Consider the following 27,463-nt stretch of genomic DNA (forward strand, 5'->3'; position numbering starts at 1 on the left):
CTTCTGCCCCATGCAAATACTATTGTCATGATCAAGAGAAGAGTAAAATCTGAGAACAAAATTTCTAACCCGGCATTGAATGCAAATATTTATGACACAATACTTTTAGAAAGGCTGATACTTGCAAATAATCTACTTTTCTGAATTTATAGCAATGATGACTTCCATACAAAGAAACTCCTCCTCCTTGTCAAAATAGGTAAACCCTAATTCTAAAAAAATAAATAAATAAATAAAATAAAATAAAAAAATCAATGAAGCACACAGTTCAATCAGCATCTCACTGAACAGATCCAGCATCCTAAAGGAACAACTGCTACCCTCTCCCTCCTCAAGTCTGCAACATTTTGATAACCTGTAATGATCCCACAACAGACCTAATATTGCAGCCCCAGTGCAGACACTGTAAACACTTAAGGTACTGTCTGCTAAAGGACTACAAAATTGGGTCCTAGTACTTACAGTTAAGCTTATTACAATTACAATTAAACCGATGACTACTTTTCCCTAGGACCGGAACGGATTTTACAGGCTTGTTGCAACTTCTGTCTGTTTGCTCCTCACAGGAACTCAAAAAAAACTGAAAAGATATGCCAATTAAGTCCTTCTGTATTTTAAAAGGGGTAGACACACTATTATTCTAGAACATGCAACGTGCACTTACCAGACCATTGCAGTTGCTTACAGCCACTTTAGTTGTAGTGTGCTGGTCTTGCAAATATCCCGTGTAATGACAGTGGTCTAAAAAATCATGCTTCCACTGAGGACCATCTTTTCCCCAGTATTCCACTGTAAAATGTCTGGACACCAAATCTGTGTTGAGAGTCAGGTTTAAATGAAAGTGCTTGCCATAGGCAGAAAGTTTAAAAAATAATTTAGATGCTGCCAGTTCTTGATCATAAGGGTCTGTGCTCCTTCTCCTTCTTGAGGGTTTAACATTTTTCACAGTAAAGCTGAGGAAGGCTCCATTTTGATCAACCCTTATTGGGATTGTTAGCTGGTAGTGTTCAAGGTAAGACAGGAATTCCTCTTTGTAATCACAAGGCGAGACAGTCCAGGGAGCGTGCATAGAAGAGAATATAACAGGAAACAACAAGTAGTAAACATAAACCACAACTGGCTAAATCCCATCATCCGCATGAGTAAAAGTTATTACCAGGTAAACACAAGGTGCTGAGCTTTACTAAAGAAAAGAAAATGCTCTTTTCTTTCTCTCTATGTAAAAAAAATGTGTTCTCTTTCCTAATAATCAGATATCACAGGAAAAACAACAACAACAACAACAAAAAAAAAAACCATTTTGAATAACGTACCTTGTCCTATTCACATAAAGCAGGAAAACATGGGGCTAAACTCTACCTAGAAGCACATATTCTTTCTAATGATATCATTCAAAGACAAAAGCTATTGCATTCACCTGTACAGTAGTAAAGTATTATATTGCAACGTATCTAAAAGACTCTTCTTGCCATCAAAAGTCTATAAATGCTAATGGATTAATGATTAGATCCTTACTTCCTAGCTTAAAAACATGTGAATGACCATATGGTAAGCCTTTAAACTATTATGAAGTATTAAAAAATACAACATTTTACCAATTTAATTCGTAAGGTTTTTGTACAGTTAAAACTAGGAAAAGAAAAAAAAAAACAATTAAATCAATGTAATCAAACATTCAAGGCAATGAATCATGATCAAACTAGGACCGCAGCCTACATGATCTCATTAATAATATAACCACGGCTTTGAAAATATTTCCCAAATGTAAAAATTGATTATTCTTGTTATCTGTAGAGGTCAGGCTCCTACCTTGAGAACTGTATGAAAGCCTGCTGTCACTGTGAAATTCCGATGAAACCATGACTAGGCTCAGAATCCATGTCCACGTCTTCCAAAAAATTTCCATAATTTAGAAAAACAGAAAGCTTTTTTTCTTTCCTCTCTCTCCTTGGAGGGCTACCTGTGTGCTATAGGGTTAACTCCACTCCAGAATTGCACCATAACAAGTATATTTATTTTATACTATTGGAAGTTCCACTTTTTGACAGGTATTCTTTTCCAACAACTTTCTTCTATATCTGCAGTCATTTTCTCAATTCAAAATAAGCACTGTAAGATTCCTTAAGATATCATTAAGATGTTAGAGTGGATAGCTACTGAACTTGCTCCATTTCTTTCCCTGAAAAACAAAGCAAAATTAGTCAAGTTAAAATTTTTCTACTAAAATAGATCCACCCTGCAAAATATTGAGCTACCGTGACGTATTATGCAAAATATACCAACCATTACTACCTTTAAGATCCAAGGTCACAATTTTAAATGACAACAAAGAAACCCCACCATGAACTACCATTAACCTTGAACAAGTAGTTCAATACAGCTTAAGACGCACAATTCTGCTTCATGTTGAACAGATAAAAGGAATTATAAAACTAATGTTTCTTTTTGCTACAATACTGTGTTCAGATTTGTTCCACCTATATAGTCAGTGCACCATACCAATTGATTTCAGCAGAAAATAAGTAGACTCAAAGCATTGGGAGACAAAGGAAGAACCTGGGAAAGAATCAGTATTATATTCCCGAGGAAACAAATTGACTTAGTGATGCCATTCACAAAGGGCAAGGCCTTAGATGATATTAATAAAATCTCTAATCTGACCTTCCATGTAAAACCTTCATTTCCAAGCTAATACTTATGAGTGCAGTTATCCGATCTTTCTGCAGCATGTATTTTGTTATTACTTGGGCCCTGGTTCTGCTTATGCAGGCAGAATTTTCATTCACTAAAATGGGAAAACTGCACATTTCTAGCATCAGAGAAACAACCTCACCACTTACATCCTAAGATTTCCAACATCTGTTATCAAAGATGCTTAGTATATAAAAACTACAATTGGATGTAGTAGAATACGTTTTATTTTCATTTTGCAGGTCATGAGACTGACAGAATACTGAACTTCCCGCACACCGCTGCCATCATTTCAAACACTTTTGCAACAGTACTGAAAAGCAACTCTGTTGATATGGATTAAATGGAAGGTCTATGCAGACATCTAACAGTCCAGTATCATGGACTGTTGTCCACATAACAATGTGTCGTGTCAGCTGCTACTAACCAACTCACCTGAGCACTCCACAAACTTGCACATAGAACAAACTCTACAGAAGCAGGCAGTATTGAAAGAGAACACCTGAGAAGATGTTCAAAAACAGATTTCCAAGTACACACAGTCACTTACACGTATACCAGACATATTTGCCTTTCTGAAATTATGGGAGCGATTTACAACTCATTCAGACAGATAACACCCCCTGCAGTCAGTGGATTATTCGTAAAATTTAAAGAGTTGTATGTCAACTTGAGAAAAATCAACACCATATAAATCCTCTTTACTAACATTACAGTGAATATCAGAAAACTTCTTAGCCAAATGGAGACAGACCTAATTACTAACAATAAACGTGGACAACTTCACCATTCCTGTGCCCAAGTTTAAATTTTTTTCAAGGGAGCACTCAGCATTTAATCAGGTTTGTAGGGAGAATAAAAGATACTTCACAAGCACAGTCTGGACTAGAATTTTTTTTTTTTCCCCCGAGGAAACAAATTGACTTAGTGATGCCATCACAAAGGGCAAGGCCTTAGATGATACTAATAAAATCTCTAATCCGACCTTCCACGTAAAACCTTCATTTCCGAGCTAATACTTAATTACAGATTTTAGCCTTTTTCAAGATCTGAATAGAAATAATCATATACTCCTCAGTTACACTAGTATAATAAAGAGTATGCCTTACTTCCAATATAACAACACCCACCTTCAAATTCCACTGAATCTCGCTTTACATGATTGCTAGTGGGCTTTCTTCTCCTTGCATAGATAGTTATAGTCCAATACAATAACGTCTTGACATTCCCTGATAAGCAGTTCAACCTATTCAGTTTACCTCACTCTGCCAATGCAGTTTCCAGATGCCTAATTAATTCTGCAGCTTTTTTCTGAATCTTTTCCAATTTGTCAGCAGTTCTTTTCATGCACAGACATCAGAACTGGACACTAGTCCAGTAATGGCTCATTACTGCCATATATAGAGATAACATTGCCTCACAGCTTTTACTTAGCCAACAAACAGTAATGGGGAACTCACGTTCAGTCTGTTAGGCTGATTAGAAATTACACTAGCACTAAGATCTCCTGAAACTGCAACGCCCACAGGGCTCAGTAGCTCTGAATAGAGGAAACAAAATGGTGCCCATTATCTAGTCACCACAAGCCCACATTAAACCTTGACAACATCCAAGCGTCACCTCAGTCTGGAATCTTTTCAGGGCTCTGAATCACATTCTAAGCCTTGATCCTCACACAGGAAAATCTCATTTCACATCAGGCTCACTGAAAGTTCTGCTGAAACTTCCTGCCTCCTTTCCAAACGCATTATAGCCAGTTCATGCATTGGTACAAATACAACAGGTGCAGCAGTATCAATGGTCTGGCTTAAGAAATTGTGATACAAATGATAAAGTACTCAAATAACCCCAGACAGAGCACTTACATCCAGTATCTGTACCCTTTTCCTTTCACCTGTAATATATTCCTTCCTCCGTATGCAATGTACGTTCACATTCCACTTGCATTGTGTCCAGGCTGGTTCATTTTGTCAGCGTTAAGCATACAGTAGGAAGCATTTCCTCTGCCTCATGGCTGCACTACACATCCATCCATGACAAGCGCACGTATGGCTCTGTAAAGTTTATTTCCAATTATTGTTCCTGCTTAACAGTAGGAGTTCTGTCAGGAAGAAGTGCAAGATGCGTTTCACAGTGCTGGTGACACAAGTGGTGCTGTGCACCAGGATGTCTGTGCAGGCACTTGTGACAGAGAGGCAGTCTTGCCACCAAGCCTTGAGGCTCCTACTCACTGAAACTCAGCACACATCCAAAAGGGAAAAGAAAGGCCATGAGGCGCAAGAGGACTTTGTGGCTGAGCGTGCATTCCAAGATGCTGTCCAGCCAAAGTGGCCATGTCTGACCAGACACACTGGCGACACCACCCAGGTGAAGGGTGTGAGCCGCCTCGGGCACCTCAACATTCCGTTGGACCGATGGAGGGCCGAGGGAGAGTCATCCGGGGGCGTGCAGAGCACCGCCACACAGCTGCTGCCGGACCTCCACAGCGGAGCGACCGAGGGCTGTCGCACCACACAGCCACAGCCCTGCCGGCAGCCGCGCCACGAGCTCTCCCGGCAGTGCTGGAGCTCCGAAACAACGGCGCCGGATTAGAGAAGCAAAGCGGCGGGGACGTAGGGGGGGGCGGGGGGAACGACTTTGCTTCGTGCTGCGGCCAGCAGGCCGAGGGGCGCGGCGGGCGGAGCGGGGATGACCGCGGCCCCCTCCCCGCGCCGGGGCCGCGCTGTGCCAGCCGCCCCTCCGCGGCCGGGAGCCCGAGCCGAGGCGCGGTCGAAGGCGGCCGTCCCGCCGGGCTACGAGCGGTTGCCAGGGCGATGGAGAGGGCGGGCAGCAGTCAGTCACACCAATTCAATTACAGGTACCGGGACTGGCCGCGAGAAGCGTTCCGCAGCTTCAAAAGCCGGGATTAGCAGCGTCCCCGGGAGCTCCGGGGCGCGAATAGCGGCACGCAGACCTCGGGGGGAAGGGGCTGGGGAAGGGACGTACAAAGGGAAGGACGGCTCCTCCTGCCCCATCCTCATAGCAGAGCGGGGCCCGATGCCTGCCGAGGTGAGGCGCGGGGTGCCTCGCTGTCACCGCGGTGCAGGAGGGAAAGGGGAGAAAGAAAAAAAAGCCGAGGAAAAAGAAAAAAAGCTACATCGGGCTCGAGAGCTGTCTGTACCACAGCCCCACACATATGCACGCGTGTTACACGGACGGGGACAACGGCCGCACACGCCGACCCCTCAGAAAAAAAAAATAATAATAATAATAATAATAATAATAAAACGTAGCGGGAAACAGCAGCGCCGTCTGAGCTCACAGACATCGCTCAAAGAGGATTCAGGAGGGGAAAGAGGAGGAAAAAAAAAAAAAAAAAAAAAAAAGTCGTCCTCCCCAGAGAGCGGAGGGAAGAGCCTGGCTGCTGCGGCGGAGCCGGTCCTAAAGTTAACTTTCGGCAGCCCGTTTCCAGACAGCAGCGCTGGATCTATTTGGATAAAACGCGTGTGACCCAGACACTTGGCGCCCGGCCCGATGCGTTGCACCGGCAGCCCAAATAAAAACAAGAGTCTGACTGCCTCTCACTCGCTCTCTCCCCTCTCGCACAACGAGAGAAACCCGCGAGCACGGAACCCGCCGACCCACGGCCGGAGCCCACTCACCTCCCCCCGCCGCACCACGTCCCGCAGACAGACGTACACCGACAGCAACGCGGCTCCGCGGGGTTAAGAGTCTGGCGAGTCCCCGGCGGCCCGGAGTAAATCAAAACCACACGCTTCCATCTTCCTGACGAGCCCGGCCAGCGCTCGGCGGGCTTCGGGACGGCTGCCGCCAGCCGCGGGGAGCGCGGCCCGGGGGCTGCTGCGCCTGCGGGCGGGGGCTGTCTTTTTTTTTTTCCTTTCTTTTTTTCCCCCTTTTTCTCCTCTAACGATCTCGTACTAACGCCAGAACAATCTCAAGCAAAGCTGCCCTGCTCCAGACCGTGCTGTGCAAATCGCGGCTATTCTCGGTCGAAAAGCCCTCGCACCCCCTTCCCCCATTCTCAGAGGTTTCTCTCTGAAATCGCTCCAATCCACCTCGCCTGGTGCGAGACGACTCCCCCCGCGCCCGAGCCCTGCACGCAGCGCCGCTCGGGACACGAGAAAAGAAAAAGTTCATCGAATAGCGTGAAATCTTCCTTACCGTGCTCATCTTCACTTTCTGATACAAAGTAAGTTTCAAACAATAGAGATTGCACAGGACGGGTCCCGCTTCCCTCTCTGCTTTTCCCCTCTGAGCAAGCCACCATCGGGGTGTCTGCGCCCACAGAATCACGTTCTGTCGCCTCCCCAAAAGGGGCTCTTAAGAAACGGACCGGCGGGGCAGCAGGGAGGATGCCATCAGTTCACCCCACCTATCACCCTGCACATTTTGTCTTTCCAACGAGAAGGGGGGGAGGAAGGAAGGAAAAACAGGCTTATATTGAGGTGGGGGTGGGTGCCCTCCTCTCGAGCAGCCGCCTCTGTGCGAAATACCATGTGAATATCATCTGAGTAGGGGGGGGAGCAAAGGGGGGGGGGGGAAGAGAGAGAGAGAGAGAGAGAGGAGAGGGAGACGAAAGAGAGAGAGAGAGAGAGGAGAGCGGAGCGGGGGAGAGAAGGCAGGCAGAGCAGGAAGGACTCAGGAAAATTTGGTTGAAGTAGCCCCAGACCTCCTCTCGCTACCGGCTCCCAGCCAAGCCGAGCGCGGCGGCAGCAGGAGCCTTGGCAGCCTCGCCCGGGGGACGGCGCGGAGCACGCTGACGTCAGCCTGCAGATGTGCCCCGGCCCGGCGGCGGCGCCGCGCATGCGCGCCTCGTCACGTGGCGGCGGGGGGGGCAGGGGTACAGTCGGGGTAACGCAAAGCGGTGGGGAGGGATGGGGAAGAGGTGCCGTGCGCTGCCGGCGCGCCCACCGCGCAGAAGGGGGAACAGAACGGGGCTTTAACGATCGTTTCCCCCTGCCGTGCTGTAGGACGGCGCGGTGTGCGGGAGCCCGGCTGGGCCCCGGGTGGGCGTTGCTGGCGGCGGGCCGAGCAGCCTCCTCCGCTTCTCTGTCCGGTGAGGCGCGGGCGAAGCCGGCAGAGGCCTCCCGTCGGCCTTCGGCCCGGGCGTTACCGGGGATTTCATCACAAAGCAGCTCTCGTGTGCCGTGAGGGCACGGTGCCGGAGAGGCGGCTCGTGAAACGGGGACTTTGGGGGCTGGGACGGGAGGAGGCCGTGCCGAGGACACCCGCGTAGCGCTGCGGCTTTTTTTGCAGCGCGGAGCCCAGGTCATAGCAGCTTCGTGCTGCCGTTAGCGGACTGCCCGAGCGCTGCGCTCCTCCGTGCTGTGTCGGAGGCAGCGGGGGGGTGCCGGTGAGCTGCCAACGCGCGGGAAAAGTCCCACAGTGCAGCTGCTGCGGGGCGCGTCCGAGGGCTGGAGGGCAGCCCGAAGGCCGGTCCTGGAGCGGCACGGTGTCAGAATCACGGCGCACTTAGTTCTGTTTGAACGTAACGCGCCGCTGCGGTCCCGTTCTAACTTCCGCACGTAAACCGGTGACGTTCCTGCCAGCAGCAGCTTCAGCGGAGTAAGCACCATCCCTTAGGAAAGTACTCGCGTTTGTCCCAGTCCTGCCGAAGCGTCCCGCTACCTTCATCCCATTCACGAGGCCCTGCTGCAGCCTTTAGGCAGCCGCGGTTCGGGCAAGAGCAGCTCGGCGTCGCGCAGCGCGCACCGGTCGCCTCCGGCAAGCAGCGCCGTGCGGCGGCGAGGCGCGTCCGCGGGAGGTGCTCGTGCGGAGGGCGCCACCCTGCGGAGGCTGCGGCGTGCCTCTGCGGCAGCCGCTCAGTGAAAGCGTGTTGGTCAGCTTGGGAGCGGAGGAGTGGTTTTTCTTGGAGTAAGTTCCTCCTTCTGCAGCTAATTCATTTGTAAGACGATCGCGTTCATACTGCGCGCTCTGCGGCAGGTGCGGGCAAGCATACCTTAGCTACGTTGGCCGTTTCTCCGAACGGACTTTGTGACGGTCTCTGCTCGGCATAGGGTCTGCCAAACGTGCAGTCTGTCCTTTTGAAAGGACGGCTTTTACCCCATTCTATACCCGGACCAAAAATAACCTTTTGAACAGGGAGACGCGCATGATCCGATTGCCTCATGGTCGTGGTATCCTGGTGGGATGTGGAGACCTGCTCAGGTCCTGCCGAGCCAGAGACAGAATGCGGTCTTGACAGCTAGGCTGGGGTTATTCTGGTGTGGAAGATCGGCTGTCTGTGGTTGGAGCTGCTCCATGGCATACAACCGATTAAATACTCATCAAGCTAAAAAGAAAGACAGCTTAGCACTGTCTGGCCAGGGCACTTCAATGGGTTCAGCTCCTCGCTCTAAATCAAGCAAGGCAAAGACTTGGGCTCTGCAAAGCTCAGCTGCCTGCTCAGACCAACAAGTTATTTATTTTCTGTCCCAGACAACTCCATTTTCTTGCCTACACCCACTGCTGGAGCTCAAGAAATGTTTCCAATAGCAATTTTGTCAAAACTGGTATACTACCAGGAAAAACTTTGGCTCCAGTTAAAAAAATTCCTGACGATCTATAATTAGAATTTCTGACAGAATTCCCAATATAGTTTGACTTAGCCTTTTTGCATAAAATCACTTTTCCCTGAGTGAACCTGGTTCAGATAAAAATAGTGAGTCTATTTGATGACTTTTATTTTTGTGTTGTCAGCCTGAATAATACCCATATGTTTCTAATGATTTGCAACATTTTAAACAAGAAACTTGCACAAAAAGTCATATGCAGATTCTTTGTATATTTTTTTCTTTGCTGTAAGTAGAAACAACAAAATAGCAGAGATAGGAACTGCCATTCTGTGTCTCAGAAGCTCTGGACAGGATTACAGATTTATTGAGAACAGAGTGTACTACTCCATGTCTTACCCTGCTTGTTAGTCTTTGCAGACTAGGGAAGTAGTTAGCTAAAGCATTAAGCACTCTTGACTTTACTTTAGGCCTTCGAATCCTTTAGCATGTCAGTCAACAACTGATAAGATTGGCAAGCACTTTTTTGTTTAAATAAATATTTACATTAAACTTCAATTTAACATCGCTCGACATACTTAGAGGTATTTGAGGCTGATTCCAGGAATCTTGCTGTTAACTAATAAACACAGAAAAGAAAGCTTTTAAGTATTTGTACAAGTGTACTTCTACAAGAGGAGTTTCTCATTCCCTATACATTTGAATGGGCATGCTTGAAAGTATGTCTTTTCTCCAATTTGTCTGGTCACTGAAGACTCAACTGTAATATCCTATTGTATTTAGAAATTTTTCAGCAATGCTTGGGAAGAGAAAAATCATTTCTAAATATTCAACATAAAAGGAAAAGTGACACCTGTACAACAAGCGTGATTCATCAGTCATTTTTGTTCTCTTTGAGAACTTTATTTGAAATGCTTAGGTGAGTGGAAGGCAGTCAATCATATTCTTAACTGCAAAGTAAGAAACAGTGTGCAAAATTCCACCCAACATATTGGTAAGATACAGTTTCTTATTAGCAATAAGTGCTTATGCAGTGCAAATTTTGAAGTGTTCTGATATACTAAATTATAAAATTAATCATGCTAAATACATAAAATCTCTTGTCCAGAACAGTCAAAGAATCTCACCATTGCTCAGTAATCAGACAATTGAGTCCACGATGAGCTTAGTCAATATTATAATTATTTGTGATTGCCTTTTCAATTTTTACAACTTCCTCCTGTTCTTATTTTTTAAATATATGAGACTATGGTTTTAACAGCCTAATTGTTCCTGCTGCTTCCATAAGACTGGTGGTGGGACTGCTGGTGTCCGGCTTGCACCATTCTTGTTTGGGCATTGTACTTTAGTAGCTTACAGAAGCGTAAGCTACTCTGTATCAGAATCTGAAGCACAGTCCAGCTACCATCACACTCGGTGACTTGATGGCTGATGAGGACAGCTGCTACTAGAGTATCTGTTACCTGCTGGGATAGCTTTACAGATGATCTGTGGGCCCTTTGCAATGATTGTAGCAATGATTACAGCAGTCATTACAGCAGTGACAATAGCTTAGCATGTACCATGACTTAAGACATGAGATTTTATATGTAATATTCATTCCACTGATGGAGAGAAAGCCATCCAACATTAAACTTTTGTCATTCATAACTATGAATTGCTCATTCTGCAAAACTGAAAACTGTTATTCTGCTTGTGAGAAGACTAGTCATAACAGTGCATTCCTCAAGCTGGTTGTTAGATGTTATTCTAGCATTAGAAATCTTACTGTTTATTACTGTCATGTAGCTTGTACTGAATTGGAAGAATTTACATCCTGAACCATTCTTGATCTGGTAAATTCCACGGAAGGAATTAGAAAATACTCCTTACCACTCCTTTGTCAGGACTGGGAAAAATTAGAACAGATCTGTCAGACATCTCATTTGTTTGCTTGTCTCTTCACTATGGCTACCTCTTACCTCAAATTGGATTAAAAGGCTCCTCCAGAGTTGGACAGTATGCTGCTCCTGTCTCTGGAGAAGTGAGTAGGATAACATTATCAAACAGTATGATTCCCCATTACTTTATGTGTAACACCTATCACCATGTAAATATGCTCACACAAGTAAGAGTTTGTACATTATTTAGGCTTTCTAATTTAGAAATACATGTAAGATATGATACTTTTTGATTGAATAATTTAATTAAAACTTGATTGAGTAACTTGATCTGTGAGGTAGATGAAACACTTGCTAAGATACTTTGGTTGACCACATAGTTGAGAAAAAAAATCATTATTATAACCTTACATTCATCTGTGCTAAATGTCCTGTGCTTTATCTGTGCTGATAGGGGAGGGAAGCTGGTAATGAGCATAAGGACTTTATTTTCAGTCCTCTAAACTAAAAATTTTCTAGGAGTGCTGGAAGATAATTGTATTACTGAGGTCCAGGCTCTCTCACTGACATTTCTTTGTAAAAAGCCTGAATTCAGATTGTTAACAGGAAGAGAGGTGTTCAGGGCAATACCAATCACTCCCATGCAAGAGAGGTAGAAGCTATTGTGCACCACACACCATTTTTCAGTTTGCCACCAAAAAAAAAAAAAAAAAAGACTGCATATCAAAGTGTCTTTTCAATTGGAAAATGGAGCCCTTCTGAGCTGAGCTGTTCTTGATGGCCCTCTAAAACAAAATTCATAGCAATGAATTTGGTTTCAAGTAAGGCCTTGAGGCTCTGTCTTCCCAGCAATGCACATTTTACCAAGAATGTCTTCATTTGAATGTGAAGAGCCTTACCAAATGCAAGATGGTAGACCATCCTTTTCTAGAATGCTTCTCCCTGCGAGCAGTTGTATGTTATGCTGATAAAGGGCTTATCATCACCTAAGTCACTTTATATAAGGACCCGTGGACCTGACCAACTTGAATATCTTATTGTAAGATTTGGAAATAGAACTGGAGATCTCAGTGTGTGTAAGTTTGCAGTCCTCCAGGAGGTTCTGGGCAGCTTTCTCCGTGATAGAAAAAACACAAGTGAGGCAGGGTAGAGACCAGAGGACGTGAATGTGGTAACAGAATGCTCAGGGCTCACTCAAAACCTGGAAGGGGTGGACAATGGGAAGGGTGATGAATTCTCTCAAGTAAACCTGAGACTGAGAATCTTACCCTGTGGAAGGTGATTAAAATGGGTATTTACTTCCGTTTTTTCAGGCAAATAGATGGAGCTGATCCTATCCTCGTTAAGACTGAAGTAGAAAGTGCAGCAAACATAATAGGGCTCCATAAAAGAACAGCAATTGCAATAAACATAAAAGAAGAGAGAAATCAGATGAGAGCTTTTTTTTTTTTCAAAGATAGAGTATCCTTTTCTTCTTTGTCTCTTTCCAAGTCAACAGATACCATAAAGATTAGTCCAGTAGGCGCAAAAATTTGTTTAGAGGTAGAATTTTCCAGCTGTATGTACAATAATTTTCTATGTACATATATTCTTGTTCTCTTATTTTCTTATTTCCAGATAAAGTTGCATAAATTATTAGCAGAAACACAAGAATTTGGTTATTTGGATTTTTTTTAGGATGAAGAATTTGTTATTGACCTGTCAGACCTGGCAATTAGAATGCAGAGCACTGCAGCGTATTGCAGCCTGGCACACAGCTCTAAGAATTACAGCCTCCTGCAGAACTGGGCACCTTGATCTCAGAACCTAGGTGGCTTGTTTAGTTTCAGAGTTAGAGAAGAGTTAATGTACTTGTATGAATAACCCAGTCTGCTCATTTAGCACCTGCTGAAATATGTGGGGATTCTCATTTATTGGTACACTTTGTATAAAAGCATGAACACATACACCAATGTCAGAGATTGTGAAATTGGACTGTGAAAGGAGTATGGATTTATTTTGAATGGAAAGAATTGGGCTTTCCATATTCCTGGACTGTATAATTGGAAAAGATTTATTAAAGACTCTAGAGCATGCAGTGCATACTGCTTTGGACAGAGATTACGGCTTTGTCTAATTTAGATGGCTTTTTGGCATTCTTTCTACCATAGCATCTTGCAACAGTTTATAAATTGAACTATCTTTAATAGTTACTCTCTCCTGCTAACTTTTCAGTATCTCCCCAAAAGTGCAAATGAATGCAGTAGAGCATGTGACTATAATAAGTACATACATTTTTTTCCCTATCTCACAAGGAACTTCAAAATTCATTTTCATATATGATTATCACAACATTAGTGGCTCTTTGGTTAGCATGAAGGAGGAGCCTTAAAATTCCAGCATTTCATTTTTACATCTTATTTAGGTTTGCTTGGCACTGTGTGAAGCTGATTTTGTACAGCAGTGACAGCCCTGACCTCCACATAAATCCCTAGCCAAACGAATCTTTAGGTATGACCCAGTAGCTGCTTTTATGTGAAGGGTAGCCTTCAGCTTCTTCAGTATAAACTCTAGGTTGCTGAATTTACAAGTATTTCCCAGTAGTTTCCACTGGAGTCCACTGGTGATCAAAGCCACTGGTGAACTTCACACTGGGGCAGTTGTGAATCATCCGCATGTTGGGTTTTGATGTATTAAAATAAAAAAAATAAATAAAATAAAAAACAACAACAAAAAAAAAAACAAAAAACAAAACAAAAACAAAACAAAAAAAACCTTTTTATTGCTAAGAAATCAAAAGATTACATTTCTAGTTAATTACAAGTTTCAGTACAATCTGTACTACAAGTACAATCTGTGAACTGAAGAATGAACTCTGCTTAATGTGCTTCTGATTGTTTTGTAGCCATTCAGGGATTATTTGCATCAATAGACAAGTTATAGTGAAAGATGAGATTCAAGTATTCTCAAAAACTTTCAAGGAGCTTATTTGATCCAAGTATTACGGTTCAACAGGTTTGTACATTGTATGCTATAGTTTTGCATTCTAACATGAATTAGGCGTAAGACTATCCAGAGGTAAGAAGATGTTGGTTTGTGGCTGTTCACGAATCACAAATGTTTGAGCTGATTCTAGCAGTGACCTTCTGCAATCCTGTAAGACTAACTTCTCCAAACCTCTTTTTTCCTTTTTTTTTTTTTTTAATTAAAAAAGTAAACCAAAACCACTTTGTTTTCTCACAATGCCTGAAACTTAATCAGTAGTAATGAGTTCCCTTATAATCTTTTTATTAAGACTACATTAAGAAATTAGGGGGAAAAAAAAAAAAAAAAAAAAAAAAAGTATTCAAAGCAAATGGAGCAACAGCTGAAGAAATCCACAAGCTTGAAGAAAATGCTTGACATTTACTTTTAGCTCATTGCATCCACTATTGCAGCCGTCTATAAATCTAGATAGTTTTATCCATAGACTACATTATCTGGCAATAAATAAGTTCTTACACAAATTATTGCATGAGCAGTTTTCTGCATAGATTTAAATGTAACACAACTCTTCCAGTGCAGCCAGTGTGTATAAAGTTCAGCTAACAGTAAGTCCCTACACTCAAAGCTACCCTTACCTATCAAAGCTTTAACAGTGTATTTACAGGGCAGTGAGCACAGGTGCAGATATCCCACCTGAAAATAGGTGTCTGCACATACAACCAGATCTAGTTGGCATTTGCTAAGAGATCAGTGAGGCTACAAGACACTTTGGTATAATGAAGCATTACTTCATAATGCAAGGGTCTGCATAAATCGTTTAACTGTTTGTGCAATGCCTCACCTTCAGCTGTTACAAGTTTTATATTGTGCCCAAGTACCTTTTAGTAATTGAATGTAAGTGAGGTAATTTTCAGATATTTTCATCCATGAATGACTGCGTATTGCCCTTATTTCCCTAGCCTAAACTTGTGCCTCCTTATGAAAATACCGAGTGACTCTCGTGGGTCCTGTCCGACTCAACATTTTCTGTGATGCCATTAACTACCTGTTGTTTTAGCCTGATGTTTCTACTGAATGTCTACGCACAGCATTTTTATTTCTCATTTTCGAACGCCTGTCCACAGATACAGCGTTTGACTTGCAGAGGTGAGAAAGACAACTGGGATTCGCTGTGAAGAGGGCTGGGGGAGGGACCGGGACTAACCTTTGCTCTTGTTTTGCCCCAGATTTTCGGCTTTGCACATGAATGGATACTCTTCTATTGAGATCTTTCTTTAGGGGGATGAAACAAATTAACGGGAAAAGAATACCAGTGTATTCACTTTGTGTGCTATCTCCGCCAAGTTTTTTTTTTTGTTCTGAGACTCCATGGAAAAAATAAGAACCGCGGAAGCTTGAAATGTCTCACGCAAAACTTTCGGAGCAGGCAGGGCATCCCAGCATTCCTCACGCTCAGTTCCACAGTGGAACTACAGACCAATCCGTTATCAGCTACCAAAGTTTCTTACCAAGGATGCAGTGTAAAATAAGTTACTACAATTCTTCTGAAGTCCATCTGTCTTTCAGAAAATAAAACATTGTCTTCTTCATTGTTTAATAGCTGCTCTCTAACAAAAGATAGAGGTTAGGTTCTTATTGTTTTTGTTTTTGTTTCATTATTCATTCAGTAATTTGGGAAAATAAATCTTATCTGCAGAAAAGAATTTTTTTCCATCTTGAAAACAGAAATCTGAGTGACAAAATGCCCCTACTGCCCACAGGATACAATTACATGATATGACTGCTTTTCTTTAAGAACTTTATTATGTCTGCAGGGCTAAACATTGCATGTCCAATGGGTGTAATCGATGGGTGGACTTGCTGCTAACGAAGTGTCTTCTGCCCCCTTGCGGACATGTAGGCCTTCAGACATTTAGGCTACTGAATCTTAAAGTACTTTCAGGGGATACAATGACAACGTGATCAGCAGTAAGGAAAGTGTCCTTCATTCACTGACAACAAACCACCATCAGTAGTGGGATTAATAACATTTCAGGGCTATCCTACGTTGGAAACCACCCCGATCTTTTTCAAAAAAAAAAAAAAAAAAAGTAAATTCTCTCTCCAACCTCTGAGATGTATTAAGAATATAAAGGGTATAGAATTCAATGGGCATCTCCTCTTAGTTTATCAACTGTGTTTTTACAAAGGAGAAACATGAATGACTGTATATAAACTGGCATGGTCACACAAATTAGTAGCTTAAATTCATGTTAAAAAGAGACAAAACAAACTATTTTATTCAAGTCTATATGTTTAAATGTATATTTGTATCATATACATCAAACCAGTATGTACGTGTTAAACATAGAAAGGACATACACAAGTAGCAGGAAGGTGAACAAATCTACCATGTAAATTAATTCTTTGCAATTCCCAGAAAGTAACATTTTCCTGTTACAAAAACAACTTGTCTTGTGGCTAGAGTTCTGCATTTAGACTCAGATCCCCAGCTTTCCACATTTTTGTTTTTCAATAAGCATTATCTGAAGCATTCAGATGGCTTGATAATAATACAGTACAAGCACTTCAGTTTTACAATTAAGAAGTTCTTAACACTCGTGACTGTACTTCACTTGACAGGCTAAGCATAAAGCACAGTGGCAGGTGAAGATCCAGGTCTTTGGGCTGTGAGAATGAGCTGAGACTGGAAAAGGGCTCCCCTTTTGCTGGTTGTCTGGTTTACATTCAGCCTTTTGGATGGATGTACCGGCCCTCACAGCAAGTAGTTCTGCTTTTGATGTTGAATAAAAGTAGTCTAGATGACACAACTGTTTTTTTGAAAAACACAGTCAAACTTAACTTATACTAATTAACTGCATAATTAGAAGCTAATTTGCATGGTTAACAAACAATGCCTTTTGTCCTTTGGGGCAAAAAATAATTCCCCCTTTTAAATAGTTTATTTTGGGTTTACTTCTTATCCATCTTTCTTCCTGCTATTTTACCAAAATAAACATATTTAATTGTTTCTTATTAATACTGGTAACAAGATCAGAATCTCCCTACACATATGATGGCTTTGTCAGAGTAGTAGTTTGTATTTCCTAACCTTGTACTTGGTCATCAGGCAATCGTCCTATGTCAGGCAGCATAATGCTTCAGACCTCTGAGCTATGGAGTCCTAGCTCAGCCAGCTGGAAGCAGAATAGGTTTCCCCTTACCCATTGCCAATGTGCTGGACTCAACTAATTCCCTGAAGAAAAATGACTATATACTTGGCACACAGCGGCTACTAAATTTAAACTCCTCCCACCCCTATATACTAAGCTTTCTTTCACTTACAGTGCTAAAAGGAAGTTTCAGGGAGATGGAAAAAGTGGCAGATGCAGCCAACCTGACATGCCATCTTCAATCATTTTGGCTTCATTACCTGCACCACTCCACATCCGATTGCACTGCTTCAATTCTCTCACAAATTGCTGTCATCTGTAATAACACGTGTGTCTAACCAGCAAATCTGACCTGAAAGCAGATTTTCTAAAAAGGAATGGAAGAAGAAAATAGTTGGAATACTCACTTTTACTACATGAAAAACAGTTTTAATTAGAGTTCTCAGCTGTTCCTGGGACCTCTACAGGTTTATCCAACATCATATGGAAGAATCATTTTATCTCCCTCTTGTGATAGTTTAAAATAAGGGTCACTGAGCTGAACAAATCCTCACTCTGTGACTTGGCAAACAGTAACTTAACCCACACATCCGTGAGTTTTCCAGTGTTCCTTTGTTCTACAGAAATCTTCTCTGAAGAACTAGTATCTTTACCTCAGATGAGAACGTGATGAATTAGCCATGTATGGTGTAAACCTGGTGGATACTAGATGGATGAACATATACAAACAACTCTGGTTTAAAAGATGGTAATAAAATTCAACTAAAAGCATGATTCTCTGATTCTGTAAAAAATGAAATCAGGTTAGTTTTGTTTGGTTTCAATAAAAATAGGATTCTCTTCTTTGTTTCTATTAATCTAATTTTGAAACATTGTAACTGTCTCCAGTTTCCATGATTCCTACAAAGCTTTTCTATGAGGAGGCAAGACAGAATGACCCCTTAAAACCTTCTACAGCCATTCTTTGTATTTATACTAACATTGCGATGAATGTACACTAACTTGACAGAAGAAGAAAATGGTATGTTGCATGTTAAGAATCCTTATGCACATCCCTTAAATTAAATAGAAATTAAAGAGAGATCAGCAAGTTTGCAGGTGATGCCAAGGTGTGTGGTGCAGTCAACGTGCTTGAGGAATGTGATGCCATCCATAAAGACCTGGATAGGCGTGATATGTGGGCCCGGGAGAACCTCATGAGGTTCAACAAATCCAAGTTCATGGTCTTGTGCTTGGGTCATGGCAACTCCTGCTATCAGTACAAGCTAGGGAATGAAAGGGTGGAACACAGGTTTCACAAAAAGGACTTGGGGGTACTGGTGGATGGCAAGCTGGACATGAGCCAGCAGTGTGCTCTCGTAGCCCAGAAAGTCAACCAGATCCCAGGCTGCACCATAAAAAATGTAGCCAGCAGGTCAAGGGAGGTAATCTTGCCCCTCTATGCTGTGCTGTGAGACCTCAATTGGAATACTGCATCCAGATGTAGAGTCCTCACAGTACAGAACAGACACAGGCTTGTTGGAGTGGGTCCAGAGGAGGGCTACAGAAATGATCCAAGGGATGGAACACTTGTCCTACGAGAACAGGCTGAGAGCTGGGGCTGCTCAGTCTGGAGAATGCTCCAGGTAGACCTGAGAGCTGCCTTTCAGTATCTGAATGGGGGGCTGTAAGAAGGAATGGAACAGACTCTTTAGCATGGTCTGTGATGATATAACAGAGGGAAACGGTTTCAAACTAAAAGAGGGGAGAATTAGAGTGGACATAAGGAGTAAGTTATTACAGTAAGGGTGGTGGGACACTGGAACAGCTTACCCAGAGAGGTGGTGGATGCCCCATGCCTGGAGACAGTCATGATCAGACTGGATGGGGCTCTGAGCAGGATGCCTAGCAGTTCCTGCTTATTGCAAGGAAGTTGGACTAGATGGCCTTTAAAGGTTCCTTCCAACCCAAAAGATTCTATAATTCTATGACTTTTCTGCTTAGACCAAAAACTTAGGGATTTGTGTGTTTATGTGATACATTCTTATGCTGTATTGTCTAAATATTATGAAGCAATAGAGCCAGTATTACAGTTCTTCTTATATAAAAGTAACGGTGTTGTAGAAAATAGTCTTTATCTGTGGCAAGTGCTTTTCAGGTTGCACAATCTCTGCTGCTGTTCTGTTCCTTTCCAATACACTATTTGGTTTTGTGGCCTTAAAGAAGCTTCAAAATTGTAGAAATTGTTTGTAGAAAACAAAACAAACAAAACTAAAAACCAAACATAAAACAACAAGCAAACCAACCAACACAACAAAAACTAGAGGCCTTATATCCACAACTGATCATTCTGCTACAAAGGTGCACAATTTTCACCTCATTTCTTTGAGACTTCAGGAGTAACAATAGCAGAACTGTTTGTTTTCTTTGAAAAGTCTTTCTGTTTTATACTGAGATGAACATAGAATCTTCTATTTAACTGCACAGCCAGACCACTTGGCTGAGGTGCGAGAGATGCAGTTTCATGACTGTACTTCAAATAAGTGAATATTATTTAAAGTAACTAGATTTAATCTAACAGAAAACCGAGGATAGATCTATGCTAAAGCGCTAAGTGGTTTTGTTGTTCTGGCATTCAGTAACATATTCTGCACCAATGTTTTACTCATCCTTTCTTTGAGTCTTCATTAGTAGGTTATTTTGGGATGGGTTTCTTTTTGTTGGGACTTTTTTTTTTTTTTGGCCTTTGTACGATGGAGAAAGCTTTCCATAAAAAGTAATGACAAGCATAGTCTATAGACTGGATTTTAACTTCCATAAAACTGAAAAAAAATCCCTTATTGCTTCCATCTATAATAGAGGATAACTATTTCAGGGAAAAAAAGTCAATGAAATGGTGCACCTTTCACCAAAAGATTTCCAACTATTCCATCACTACATATACAGAAACTTGTTTTAAATTCAACTTTTTGAAAAGTTGCTATTTTCCATAGTTTTCTTATTCTTCATAAAGCTCAAGAGAGGCAGTACAATTTGGACAGTGTTCCTGTAAATTGATCTGCCAGGACTGAGGAATGTCAGCAATCAGCAGAGTATAAAAACCTTTGTAAAGAAAAGATGCTCCCTTCGAACTCTTAACCAGTAATCATTTTTATTAATTTATTTTTAAAATAAGGACAGATAACAGTAATAAATAAAGAGCAAATAGAAGTGTAGTACCTAGCACATGCTTGATCCTCGGACCAGTCTTCTCAGTACAAAAAATGTACTAGGAGCTCTATAGTATGGGTGTCCAACTTTTGGCTTACCTGGGCCACACGGTTTGAAGAGGAACAAACTAGAGCCACATAGGTTGCTCCAAAACTAATGCCTCCTATTTATTTCCGTGGAAACTGAAACAAATAGAAAGAGCTTAACAGCACAGTTTGATAAATTCTCAGCTACAAAACACTCTTTCAACACAGTCACCACCACATGCTGCACATTTTTGCCAGCAATGAACAAAAGCCTGCATGCTGCACTTGTAAAAATCTGCACCAGTGGAGACGGCCACTGTTGGCACTGTTGAAAAGCACCGCCCACCCCTCACTGCGTCCACATCGACTGTTTGGCCTCTATCAACATTCGTAAGTGTCGGTGAATGTCAGTGGGTGCCATTTTTTCTGCATGGAAGAACTCAATTACACACATCTATTCCATGTGCACTTCCGTGTCAGACACCATCCCGTCAGAGCGCCCGTCTGCTGCCATCTGTCACACGGCAACAACATGGGATGGGATACCGGTGGGAAGGTTCAACCTCTGCTGCCATACCACCAGCATCTGACTGACAGCATGGGCCAACATAATAAAATAGGTGTTATTTTCCAAGCAGCCCTCATAAAAATATATATTTAATATACACAAAGTAACACCTACTTACTTCATTATTTATATTTTTACTTTTTAATGACAACATATTTCAAGAAGCAACAAAGCCATAAAACTAGCGGGACGTGACCGTTTTTGTGCAACGAATGGCTCACCCTGGTGCCACGGCAATGGCCGCAGTTCTTAGTGAGGTCTCAGGGCGTTCCTCGGAGATTTGTGATGAAGTTTCACTCTTCCCGCGCTTCATCCCGAAAACAGCTGTTCCCAAACGCAGGTGCCGCCAAAACGCGGTGAAATGAACGCGGCGTGACCGCGAAGCGGGGCCGTTTCTCTGCTACCAGAGGGCTTACAGAAGTCACGTTTTTACTGCACCGCCGTGCCTTCCGTCTGAAAGCTCACGTGCTTATGTAAACTGAGAATCGATTCGCAAACAAACCAAGGAACCGATGACTTTTTCGGCAACCTTGAAAGGCATCCTCAAATTCCCGCATCAAAACGGAACCAGCGGCCGCGTCGTCTTCGTTGCGCGGTCAGCCAACGCACCGCAGCGCACGCGCCCCCCCCCCCCCCCGCGCCGGGAGCGGCGCTGCGTGAAGGGACGGCCGAGGGGCGGCTGCGCGCGCGGGGCCGGGCGGGGCGGCTGGGCGGGCGGAGGCGCCGCCATGATGGCGCGGGGCGGGTGCGGCTGTGGGTGGGCGTGCGTGGCCTGAGTCTCTGTACTAGATGTGCTAAAATACCTGGTTGCGTAGGCCAAAAGGTAATAACTAAGGTAAGCGCCCGTCGTCAGTGTATAGCTTGCTTCTAAAATGCCGTCCGCCAGCCTCTTTAAGCAACAAGCTGCTTGTTTTTGAGATTGTGATGCCTTTTTGTACTTTCCCAGTTCTGTGCGTGGCAGAATTGTTTTACAGTGTAATGGGTTATTCATATCAGTACTGATGTGAATACTGATAATCCCATGTTTCTAGGAAAGAGTTTGGAAAACTCTAAAAGAGAGGAACATGTCTTGAACTGAATTATTTTTTCATTAATTTGAGTGTCCTGCTAATAAAGCAGCTGAAACTGCATCTTATAATCTTAATGAGAAAGGGGCCATTTTTTCCCCCTTGTCTTCCTCTGGACACTTCCATAAGAAAAAGGCATTGTGTGGCTCAGATTTGCCTCAGAAAACAAATGAAAATATTTTTTGAATGTATGAGCTTTGAAGAGAAAATCTTCAAAGAAGGTTGTGTCACAATGAAAGTGTCTGGATGGAGGCTCAGAGCCAAAGATAGGTCTGTTTTCAGTTACAGCAGGGCTAGGGAGCACTGTAAAGAATACTGGTTGACCTAGAAGGTAACAAAGTAAAGTACAGATTTTGGAAGGAGAAATGGGAAAATGAAAGAAATAGAGATCATAAAAGAGAAAATCCAGAACAAAATATAGAGAAAGAAATGTGTAGAGGACAGTAGAAGGAAGAAATAGGCACAAAATCTCATAAGAAAACCAATTGTAGGATCTTTTTAATGGTATGAATTAATCATATGAGTGTAGTAGAAGCAAGAAAAACACACAGAATGTCACATTTTTCCAAAAGAAAACGGTAACTTTTAGTATTTACTCTTTCTACAGTGTACCGATTGAGATTTTAATATCACAGAATCACAGAATCAGAGAACTGTAGGGGTTGCAAGGGACAGCTGGAGATGATCAGGTCCAACCCTCTGCGAAGGCAGTTCCCCGCAGTGGATTGCACAGGAAGGCATTCAGGTGTATACTGGATATCTACGGGGAAGGAGACTCCACAAGCTCTCTAACCAGCATCTTCCAGTGCTCTGTCACCTTCAAAATAAAGGCGTTTTTTTTTCATGTCTATACACAACTTTGTGTGTTCCAGTTTGTGCTCATTCCCCTTTTCCTGTCACTGGGCATTGTTGAAAAGAGCCTGGGCTTATCTGCTGACACCCACCCTTTATTAGCATTGAGGAAGATCCTTCCCCCCCCGCCCCTCCAGTCTTCTCTAGGATGAACAGTCCCAGTCTTTCCCAGGAGGAAGATGCTTTATCATCTTTTTGGCTCTCCGCTGGACTCTTAGATGATCCCTGCATTTTTTGAAGTTGGGAGCCCAGAACTGGACACATCATTCTGAATGCAGCCTCACCAGGGCAGAGTCGAGGGGGACAATCACTTCCCTCAACCTGTTGGCCACACTCTTTCTAATGCACCCCAGGATGCCATTGGCTTAGGACACACTGCTGGCTCATGGCCGCTCTGTTGTCCAGCAGGACCCCCAGTCCTTCTCTGCAGAGCTCCTCTTCAGCAGGTCAGTCCTTAAGCTTTACTGATGCATGTAGTTATTCCTCCCCAGGTGTAGGACTCTATGCTTGCCCTTGTTGAACCTCATAAATTTCCTCTCCACTCAGTTCTGCAGTCGATCCAGGTCTTGTTGAATGACAGCACAGCCTTCTTGTGTGTCAGTCATCCTCCCAGCTTTGTATCATCAGCAAACTTGCTGAACGTGTATCTTCATCCGTATCAATAATGAAGATGTTGAACAAGACTGTTCAGTATGAACTCCATATGAAATAAGGAGTAATAACTTATATAATTTAGGCTACTAAGAGATAATTGAAATATTTTGAGTGGTAGATAAAAACAGCAGCACACTGGTTTTTTCATAATTATGTGTCACTAACCCTAAATAGGAAAACACCTTTCTGGAATAGATCACACAGTCACTTCTCTTTTAATTATTTATTAGGTATTTTGGAAAGGAACAGTGAATTCAAACAAAAACACCTGCAGTGTAGAATACTAACAAAGCATTGTAGTGATTACATACTGTGAAAGGTTAGTTGAAATATTAATTAATGAACAGTTAAATTTTTGTTATTACACGACTGTCAGCAAACTTATGCAATGGATTTCCTTCACCATCCATAAAGCAGATATAAATCTTTGAAATAAAATATTTTCACGGCAAAGCATATCATTCTAATAAATTTGCTAAAAGTACTCCATGTGGTCAAGCTCAGACTGTTTTGTAGCTTACGAACAATTCTGTAGTTTGCTAATAATTTGCTAAACTCCTGTATCTGATTATGTTTTTTTTCACGTAACCTGACCTTTCCCATAAGTATGCATACTAGTATCATTTCAGTATCATTGGCTTACTTGACTTCCAAACTGCAACTACAAATTTATTGTTTAAAAGAGAAGCACACAAAGGCACTTGACTTGATCATTTTGGCTTTTTACAGTCAGCAATGGGTTTGTCTCCCCTGCAGAATTAAACATAATCTGACTATCTCACAGATTAGATATTTTCACAATTATCTTGAAAACCATCTTATTAAAATGCTGCAAGGCTAATCTTGTTAAACAATTGTGACGATGCTGCTTTTGCACAAGGTTTGAAGCATCATTGCTGCAGTGTCCAGTGGGATGATTTCACCCTGGTGTAGTCCTGTGGGCAGTCTTTATCTATAGTGGAACAGAACTGCATCACTAATTAATTGGTTGAGTAAAATAACTCTAGGTTTAAGGTGAAGGCTTACACCTAAGCTGTGCAAGATGTGTTTTTGTAGGGCTATCTGAATTTTTAGGATATTTCTGGCATGGTATGAATTTCTTATGCTAAGTCCTAATCATTTACCCTAGCGGGGCTCTGCCTGTCCTCTCCCAGTTTTGTTGATTCTCTAGAAAGTGCTGCTTCTCTTGTGATAATTCAGTCAATAAAGTGATGTTTCACAAAATTAGTATCTGTGTTACATCACAAGATTTGTACGCTGCTGCAGCTACTCTTTCCTTAAAGTAGAACAGTTGCTCCTTGACAAATTCAGTCAAGGCGCAGTTGCTGTTCTCAAGGTCAGCTTCAGTGTTCCTGACTGGTAACCCATATGTTAGAGCTGGCTTTCTGAGTTAATCATCTGCAAGTTAGCAGTTGGGAGACTTGCAAATGCTTTTTAAATTCATGTTGTTACTGCTCACGACAGCCCTAGCTGTAGGAGGAAAGCTGCACACGAACTCGTGTGTTCTTAGAATTCTGCTGAAACCCTCACATATGCAGTTAAGGTACTATTTGTGTAGCCTTGCCAGCTCTTCAATATTTTATCTTCACAAATCACAGACTCTGTGCAAGGTTGCCAGAATCCTGTCACATACAAGGGACTTTGATCAGGTTACACTGTTTTTGTCAAGCTTGTGTTTGGTCAATTGAAGGATGTATCTGCTGTAAAGCTTTAGCCTCTAGGTGCAAACAGCAGCACAACTCCACTTTGTTTGCAGTCAGCCGTTGTTCTGCAAAGCATGAGTGGCTTGGAACTACCCGATAATATCATTTTCATAAGCACTAATTGGGCAATACTATTATTTGTACCTGTTTCCTGATTTTTACAGTAATTGCAGTCAGCAAGACAAGTCAGCACGTCTGGGTGCATCTGAGTTATACCTTTGGTGCACACATTTCAAGCATAGCAACTCTTCTTTGTGCTCAGTGAAAGAAGAGAAGCATCAGGGAGTAATAAAAATATAACTGATTTAAGTTAGTTTAAACTCTGCGTGTCTCCTGTACAGTGTAATTATAGCTCCATTTTCTTAATGCGATTGTATACAAAAGGAAATTACCAAGCATGTCTAACTATAAAAGAAAAATAAAATAGAATTACACAATTGCAAAAAGCATGCTGTAACATACAGCTCTGCCCTTTAAAGTTTTCAACGATAGCACAGTTAAAGCCTTGGTGAATTCTGAATTTGCAGAACAGATAGCAGCACTCCTGTGAGCAGACCGTCTAATTTGAAATTCACCTTGCCGTGATGAAACACAGACCTGTTCTCTTTCTATTAAGCAACTTCAATCGTCTTTGTATTCTTCTCTCAAATACTACAAAGTAATTACTTGGTTTTCCAGTGTTGCAGGACTGTAACCAACATGTTCCTGGACCTAATCAAAGTACAACTTTTGATGCAACTACTTTCACAAAACAAAGTCTTCTCATAGTGAAACAGACTTGACTCTGAAAATACATGATACTAAAATAACAGCATGTTGCACATTCAAATGAAGACTGGATGCAACTGCCTCAGGTTACAAATGAAGGTAGTGTTGTAAGTAACCCTTCCTCTTTGACGATGCTGATTAATACAAGCTAATAATTTAAACGATGACCTTTACAGCCTGTACAAATACATAGAAAACCAAACAGTTCTCTTAAATAAAAGCCAAAGAAACACCAAAGATGTTGTAAGAGATACCAATTTTAAGCTCTATAATTGTGGAGCATTTAGTATTCTGGCACAGATGTCTCTAGAAGACCATGACAGAAAGAATAATGTCTTGCCTTGTCACCAACCAGAATTCCCCAGTGTTCTATTAACCAAAATAAAAGTACTTTGTTATCTGAAGAGAACTTCAACAACTGATCGCAGGGACAATGATTTATTATAAATAGTAAAGGACTGGTTCTTTATTAACTGCAACATCAATCTAGTTTAATTTGTATTTGAAATCATTCTGCCTGAAACAGTCTCCAGCAACTCATCTGAATGCAACCTAAATTACAATTACAAGAGGAATACCACCAAAAACATTTGTCTTGGCTAACTACAATCCAAAAGCTCATTTGGAAGCACCTGCAAGCAGTGTTTGTTGCCAAATAGAGAAGGCATGATTATGTTTCATTTGACAGTACGGAATTTAAAACTTCTGCAGAACAAAGAACTTTTTGTAACCATGGCTGATTATAATTACGAGTAGTTCGGCACTGCTGAGGTACCTTGGAATGCTCATTGTTTAACCTGGAAGCAATCTGAATTAAAGCATAGAGTTAGCGCTGCCTGAGAATATGCACAAAAAAGAATCTCGCTGGCTTAGTCACTAAAATTTTGCCTTTGGGAATAAGTAAAGTTATTGCAGTCAGAAAGTAGTTGTGCTGTAAGTTTGAAGCAAAGTAAATAAGTAAATAGAAAGTCTAACAACAGGAAATACCTATACCAGACCTGGTAAAATAATCCAAAACGCTGAAAAAAACTTACTTTTTCTCAGAATATACATGAGCTGACTATCTTTTGTGAATACATACCAGTGTATTTGACTTTTCCTTATGTTGTTAAAAAAAAAAAAAAAAGCTTCAAATATGATGTGGTACAGAAAACATAATGCTGTTATACCAAAATACTGAAAATGTTTGACACTGCAGGACACACTTTTTGTTCCAAGGTGATATACCGTACCAGGGTTAACTTTACCCCAGCCAAAGCTAGGACAACCATAACAGTCTTCATCAGTATCACCTGTTCTCTCCCAAAACACTCAAGCAAAAAATCTCAGCTATATTTCTGGCAAAACTTTGTTCCCCTAGACTTTTAAGCTAGTCTTTCAATCATTATTCTTTTTTATCTTCAGCTAAGTGTTGACAAATACAAGTTAACTTTAATG

At 42.1% G+C, this 27,463-nt stretch overlaps 1 protein-coding gene and 1 long non-coding RNA gene across 5 annotated transcripts in view; both read right to left on the bottom strand.

Annotated features, from left to right (window-relative positions):
• The window catches only part of ADAMTS6 (ADAM metallopeptidase with thrombospondin type 1 motif 6), a 148,550-nt gene extending 141,121 nt beyond the window's left edge, over positions 1-7,429 (bottom strand). The window contains exons 1-3 of one of the 3 annotated variants that reach the window (XM_048930635.1): positions 7,361-7,429; positions 1,810-2,179; positions 665-1,029 (exon numbers count right to left, since the gene is read on the bottom strand). In XM_048930635.1, the coding sequence (XP_048786592.1) occupies positions 665-1,029; positions 1,810-1,906 (462 nt within the window). In that variant the 5' untranslated portion in view covers positions 1,907-2,179; positions 7,361-7,429. The other 2 variants (XM_048930634.1, XM_048930636.1) reach the window with 2 other exon arrangements.
• An 8,698-nt stretch (positions 7,430-16,127) lies between these two features.
• Positions 16,128-21,579, bottom strand: LOC125686567 (uncharacterized). 2 transcript variants are annotated; one of them, XR_007373829.1, is made up of 4 exons: positions 21,204-21,579; positions 20,398-20,570; positions 17,460-17,566; positions 16,128-16,857 (listed from the first exon to the last, which is right to left on the bottom strand). It is a non-coding gene; the product is annotated as an uncharacterized LOC125686567 (long non-coding RNA). The 2 variants fall into 2 exon arrangements; XR_007373830.1 differs by having other exon boundaries at positions 17,460-20,570.
• Positions 21,580-27,463: the final 5,884 nt, after the last annotated feature.

The sequence above is a fragment of the Lagopus muta genome, chromosome Z (assembly GCF_023343835.1).
Source record: "Lagopus muta isolate bLagMut1 chromosome Z, bLagMut1 primary, whole genome shotgun sequence".
Classification (NCBI taxonomy): domain Eukaryota; kingdom Metazoa; phylum Chordata; class Aves; order Galliformes; family Phasianidae; genus Lagopus; species Lagopus muta.